Consider the following 6,957-nt stretch of genomic DNA (forward strand, 5'->3'; position numbering starts at 1 on the left):
TATTGAACGAATATTGTTCTGCCTTTCTCACGTTTTTTTTATTGAATTGCAAATGTTGTTTGAAAATGGAAAGCTTCTGCTTTCAACGTCTTTTGAAATGAAGTCCAATGCAGATTGAGTCTTTGAATTGCTTCTAAATTTTGAAGATTAATTCCAAGTCTTATTTTGCTAAGACTTTATTATGTAACCTATATCTTAGTCATCTTCCAATCTTAGCCATTTGGCAATAATGACTTACATAGTCATCTCTCAATGTTGTGGCTTTTTGCCACGTGAGGTGGGGTAGAATTTTAATAATTTTTATCCACTTACTAGTTAACCGGGTAATGTTCCGTTATCCGGTAATTAACCAACTACCCGCATAATTTAAAAATTACCCCAAATTACTTAAAATTCTATTTATTTTTAAAAATACTTCATATATACTTATTATCGCTCGACCCGTATTTTATTCCAAATTGTCCACTTTCAACGAAACTCATTTTCGTTAATCCGCGTACCCCTTTATCCCTCATAACACTTATTTATTGCTTGTTAATACGTTAACGTCAAGATGATCTCATCCCCGATTCTACGTCATTTGACCGAAGACGAAACTTATAACGTACGAAAATGCGAGATGTAACATAATGAAAGGTTGAAAACTGCTCAGAGTCGCCAAAAGTCTTATTCGGACATTTGTCGCAAAGATTTGGAGATCAAAGAAGATGATTGAGTATTTTTGAAGGTTTCCCCCATGAAGGGCATCATGCGATTCGGGAAGAAAGGGAAATTAAGCCTGAGATATGTCGGACCATACATAATCATTCAGAGGATTGGTCAGGTGGCATACAAGCTCGAGATGCCACCTGAGATGTCGTTGGTACATCCGGTCTTCCATGTGCCTATGTTGAAGAAGGTAGTGGGAGATCCGTCCACTATTGTGCCAGTTGAGTCTATTGAAGTTAATGAAGAATTATCGTACAAAGAAATTCCAGTTGCCATCCTTGATAGGCAAGTCCGCAAGTTAAGAAATAAAGAAATTGCCTCCGTGAAAGTGTTATCAAACCAGCAAATTGAGGAAGCCACTTGGGAAGCTGAGGAAGAAATGAAAAGGAAGTACCCCTGTTTGTTTGAATAGCAATAAAGTAGTTCTATGAAGTTGTATCACATGGTTAGTTGATGATAATAATGTTTCTTTTCTAGAAATGCATTTCTTATGGGGCCACGGTTGACATCATTTTATATTATGTTTCATCTTTGGATTATGTATGTGTTGATAGGATGTGTTTCTGGGATTCTCTGACAGGTGGATAGGCCCAGTTACAAGGGAAACTCTGCCGAAATTTCTGAAATATTTGGGAGTTAGTCAAAGTTTGGGAGTTTAAGATATGTGAGAAAAGAGATAAGTTATACTAAGTATTTGCGGCTTGACTCCAATTATCATTCGAGTATGAATGATCCTAAGCGGTGGAGAATGTAAAGCCCCAGAAAATTTTGCTAAGTAATTTAAGATTTTGTGGTTCCAAGGTAGGCTAATTATTTTATTTTGTATTCAAATGAGGATTCATGATATAATAGATATCAATTGGATATGTTAATAAGCGTATAAGTCTAAGCCAAGTTGGAAAATTTCATGATAGACTAAAATTCCAAATGAGAACGCACAAGACCACACTTTGGACGAGAATATCTACAGATATATAAGGTTTTAGATGATGCACAGCCTATCAAATGAAAGGCCTTTGAGTTTAGTTTCTAACGTTTCAAACTGTTCGTCATTTGGACTTTCCTACAAGAAGCTATGACCAGATTACCAAAGGCTGGCGGATGACTGCGGGTATGAGAAGCATCCGAGGCAGCATCCAAAAAGAGGAGCTGGCAGTGAAGTGCTGCAAAAGCATCCGGGTCAGCATCCAAGCTCCTGAGAGGAACGAAGTGAGGAAGCGAAGTATCCGAGGCAGCATCCAAAATCTAGGCTTATAAACACAATTTCGGGATTCATTTCTTTTGGACGACTCTTAGGGCCTTCCTCCACTCTCTCAAGACCTCCAACCCCTATAATCTTCAAGGTAAGTAATCTCCATTAACTTGGTGTAAAATTCCATCATTCCTACACTAGTATTGATGAAATCTACTCATGAAACACATAGATAGTCAAGAAATTCCTTCAAGAACTCAAAGGAGGGTTTGCAAGATTTCTTCCAAAAGGTAAATCCTACACCCTTAGACTTACATATATGGTTATATTATGGGAATATGAGTATGAATTAAGTATTTGAACTCTTGGTGTGGTGATTGGAAGCCATAAGTTCCCATATAAATACATAATTATGGTAGAGATTGAAAGGTGATTATTTGATAGGATTTGTTGGTTGGGTGTGAATGGATGGTCATACATATATTGTTGGAAGTTATAAATTGGTTAGTAATGATGGTGGAATAAATTTTTAGTTAATGGTGATAGTTGGATGAACCAATACTATAGTTATGAGGTGTAAAGATCTGTATCTACAAGACGTTTGATAATATGCCTAAATGACATAAGTTATGGAATTTATTACTAATATTGGCCGTATTGAATGTTGTATTGTAGATTGAAGTTTCTTAAGTGTATTGGATCATTATAGTATCATTAAGGGGCAAATTTCAGGTATGTATGGCTAAAACCCCATCTTTTAGAAATCGAACTTCATCGATGTTTGTGTGAATATGGTAAGATTAAAGTTGAATTGTTGCATCGATTGTTATTTTACATGAATTGGTGTTGTAACCTTATATGCATGAAAGATGTATCTCAACATGATCAATGTGTTATCTTGATAACTTGAAAGGGGCAAAATATTTGAATTATGTATTGAAATGCTTAGACCTTAAATTGAGATTGAAGCTGCATATAATGTCTCATCTATGTGAAGTCTTATCTATGCTCACAATATAAATTGCTCTTGTGTAAACCTAGTGTCCTAAATGGCAAATCTAACATTGAATGTGGGAATGATGTCAAATGAGCCTTGACTTTGATTTCGATAAATGACTTTAATGATAAAGTGCCCTATAGGCTTTGTACACAATTTATGCCCATAAGCGGCTGTTCGAGATAATATTTTGCCTTATAAGTTCCATTGCTAATAAACTTGAGGTGTATGATTTCCGAAATATTGTATATGCCCATGATTCATGATTCCTCTCATGTGTACTTGAAATCTTGGATTGAATGGCTTGATATTGATGTGAAATGTGGAGGAAAAGAGTTTGAACTATGAAATGTGGCCTAGTGCCAAGTATGATGTGGAAATTGTGGCCCCAAGTGCCGGTAAACTAATACATGTGTAACCAAAGATTGGAGTGAGAGGAATAATGGAAAATGGTAACGTCTCGGGGAGGCGACTTAGCCGATCGGGCCGTGATCAGACACCATTATATATATACATGATGGTAATGTATTGATGATCGAAACTAGAAAGTATGAATGAAATAATGGTAACGTCTTCGGGAGACGGCTTAGCTGATCGGGCCGTGATCGGACTCCGCTCAAAGAAGCGGTGGAAAAGTGAATAATGATGCAATAGTGTGGGATGCTCCAATCTAATAATTCAGAAACTATGTGAAAATCATGTGAACCTCCTTATATTATTGACATGGTGCTTATTTGAAACTTGGTTGTCTTTATGATTTCCTCTTTATTCTTATATGAAAGTTCTTTCTAACTAGATGGTGTTTAGTTATACATATTAGTGCTATTCGATGGCACTAATGTCCCTTTTGCCGGGTGCGCTATGTCTTTAAATGGATGTAGGTGTTTCTATTGCAGGTAGTATTGGTCGCAGCTAGTGCCGCATCATCCTTTCAGCTGACTTGGTGAACCCCACTTTGTTTCGGGGTCCTGTTTCATCTGTTTATCATGTGCATTGTATTTGAGGTATAGCCGGAGCCTTGTTGCCGGCATTTCCATATAAATCTTCAGTTTTACTTAGAGGCTCCGTAGACAGGTTGTGGGTGGTGTTTGGTATCAGGAATTAAATTGGAAATATTGGTATTTGGCAAATATGTCTTCCTTCATATCTATAAAAATTGTCATATTTTGGATATTATGGTTGAAACTACTAATGGAACCAAAGTGAAAGTTGTTAATCAGAGTTTGAATAATGGAGTATATCTCCTCTTTATTCAAGGATGACTTTGGGTAGAATGAAATCTAACAGGCTTGCTCAGTCGGGTTTACTTGGTTGAGCACCGGTCACGCTCCTCAGTTTTGGGGCGTGACACTCATGGACTCCTAAGCAATGCTCACACTGGAGGGGAAAGACCCTAAGTGTTTTAAGAATTGGAGTGGAAAACAAGAGATAGTATTTAAGAAAATAGTTTTGGATTCTCAGGAAGTAAAGAGCAAACAGGGTCATTCAATCATTGTAACTCAAACAAAGGTCCCAGCAATCTGATAATATACAGAAACAGGATCGTTCAGAGTTTCAATTTAGTTTACTAGCTGTTACTAGGTGAGCAGACACTAATCAAAGGCATGGCATGCTGGGATCACTCAGACAGTCACATTCAAAGGGGGTAGTAGGGATGGGGAGCCATATTGGTCAGGAGTCTGTGAGAGGTGAACACTTAAAGAGCATGCTAGTGGAGAAGTAAACAGACATAGGTCCAGTTTAGACATGAGCAAGTATACAGACTTGCTGAGAGCAGAAGCACATAGGTCTGGCTAAAACAAGAGTAAACAGGTTGAAAAAAAGACACATAAATTCAATCAAACAGAAGTAGACATGCTATTGCAGTACATATAGATTGAACAGAAGTAGACATACTTATTGTAGTAAACACATAGGTTTGTTTAAGCAAATGAAAGGCATGCTGATTATGAGGAAACACATTGAATAGCAGGAAGCATGTAGTCTAATTGAATGGCAGTACACATGCTGATTAGGAACAATAAACACGAAGCACATAGGTTTAGTTAAACATATGTATGTTGATATAAAGATCCTACTAATTTAATAATAGGAAAGTGAACATGTTGATAACATGGCACATAGTTGAATTAAAATACCAGTAGACATGCTGAGCATGAAAACATACAGGTTCAAAAGAAGGCATACTGATTATAAGAAAAACACATAAGTTTAATTGAGTGGCAAAAGTGAGAGCATACCAGTTAGGGAAGCAGAAACAAAAGGTAAAGTAGGCAGGATTCAACATCCTAGCCCTAGCTTTTAGCCGGCTAGACAAGCAATGAACACAAGCAGCAGAGAGAGATGAGAGAAAGCTTTCTGTGTGTGTGTTTGAACTATTGTTCATTTTTTTTAAAGAAACAAAATGAGAGTGTATATATAGCACTTAGGGAGATGAAACAAATGAGGTAAAAAAGGATTTGGAGTTCATAAATAAAGTAAGATATAATCAATCAGTTAATTAGGGCTAATCCACATTAATTTGCACAAACAGATCCGGGAAGATCATATCAGTACAAAGAGAATCTATTACAAGCCCTGATTGGGGATTAAATAAGGTAACATATCGTAAATTGACCATAAATTAACTAATCAGCTGGAATAAAGCAAGTAATACTAATTACAAGCCACAAATAAGAAAAGTAAATAAAAATCCCAAAGAATACTAATTTTAACGGGAAGAATTTGTTCAAATCTCTAATAGAAATCAATTAAGTAAAAGAATACTGGTTTTATCAGAAAAATTGTTCAAAGCTAAGAATATAATCAGTTAATACAACTGGTTCACAGAGATAAACACAATAACAGAAAAATTGAAGAAATCAGTGTTACAAATAGGAACATATAGGGTTTAAACATATATACAAAAATTAATCAGACATGTAAAGAAAACATTACTTTAAACAATGAAAGGTTTAGAAAAAATCTTTGAAGAAAAGTTTGGTATGAGCCCTAATTTCAGAAAAAGTAAATGAGGTCCAAACAATGAATTAAACCAAGAGATTCTTAAAGGAAAACACCCAATGATACTCGAATAACTTCAGATCTACAAAGATGTGAGAAGATTTGAATAGTATTGAAACCAGGGTTTCAGAAAATAGTAGAGATAAAGAGAATCAATCGAAAATCCATGGATTCATAATAGAAGCTAGAGGAAATCCATATCACAAACGAAAGTGGCCTGAGACAAGCCGGTAAACAAATTTCAAGCTAGAAGAGGTTGGATTTCCATGAGATCTTCTCAAGGACTCATGAAATCAAGCAGCCAGAGAGTATACGAGACCTGAGTGATCGGAGAATGCACAGAAACACCATGGAAGGGAGGTATCCACCGGTGACGGCGATTAGGGTTAGGGTCGAGTTGAGAGGGAGTTGGAGAGGTTAGGGAATGAAGGGCGGCAGAGTGTAACAAAATGGGCTAGGTTAGGGAGGTTGTTTGAGTTAAAAATGGTAAGAATGAATAGGGGTCGTTGATCTCAGAGGTCAATGGCCATGATGACAAGGGGCCTGGGTCGGGTAGGATTTTAATTGGTTTAAGGTCGTTTGAATTGGGCTTGGGTTAATTGGATTTGGGGGGGGGGGGTTCGATTTTGAGGTGTAAATTAGGGGCTATTTATTAAATGCCAGTTTACTAATAAAAATAATTTTAAAAATGGCTAATTAAATGATAAAAATGATTTTCAGGCATGAGGTTTATTTAAAATAATTATTAAATATTATAAAAACATAAAAAGTCATTTTCTGTATAGATAATATTGTTATGCATATATAGGGGCTGTTTTTGCAAAACATGCAATTATAGTCTAAAAAAGGCAAATGCAAATATAAAAAATGTGATTAAAATATTTGAACATTCATATGAACATAAATGATGAATTTAGATGATTAAATCATCATAGAGTACTATGAGGGATTATTTTTGGATATTTATATAATAAAAAATGCAGAAATAAATGGATTTAGGGCCTTTAAAAAATCGTAAAACACTTGTGCATGTTTGTAAATGCATATACAATATTTG

The 6,957-nt window shown here is 35.9% G+C and overlaps 1 protein-coding gene across 1 annotated transcript; it reads left to right on the forward strand.

The window, feature by feature from the left end:
- Positions 1–748: 748 nt before the first annotated feature.
- On the forward strand, positions 749–1,907 carry LOC138875510 (uncharacterized). The gene is made up of 2 exons (XM_070154346.1): positions 749–1,106; positions 1,792–1,907. Exons 1-2 carry the CDS (start codon positions 749–751, stop codon positions 1,905–1,907), a joined length of 474 nt encoding a protein of 157 aa, XP_070010447.1.
- The last annotated feature ends 5,050 nt before the right edge of the window (positions 1,908–6,957 follow it).

This window comes from Nicotiana sylvestris, chromosome 8 (genome assembly GCF_000393655.2).
Source record: "Nicotiana sylvestris chromosome 8, ASM39365v2, whole genome shotgun sequence".
NCBI classification, from domain to species: Eukaryota; Viridiplantae; Streptophyta; class Magnoliopsida; order Solanales; family Solanaceae; genus Nicotiana; species Nicotiana sylvestris.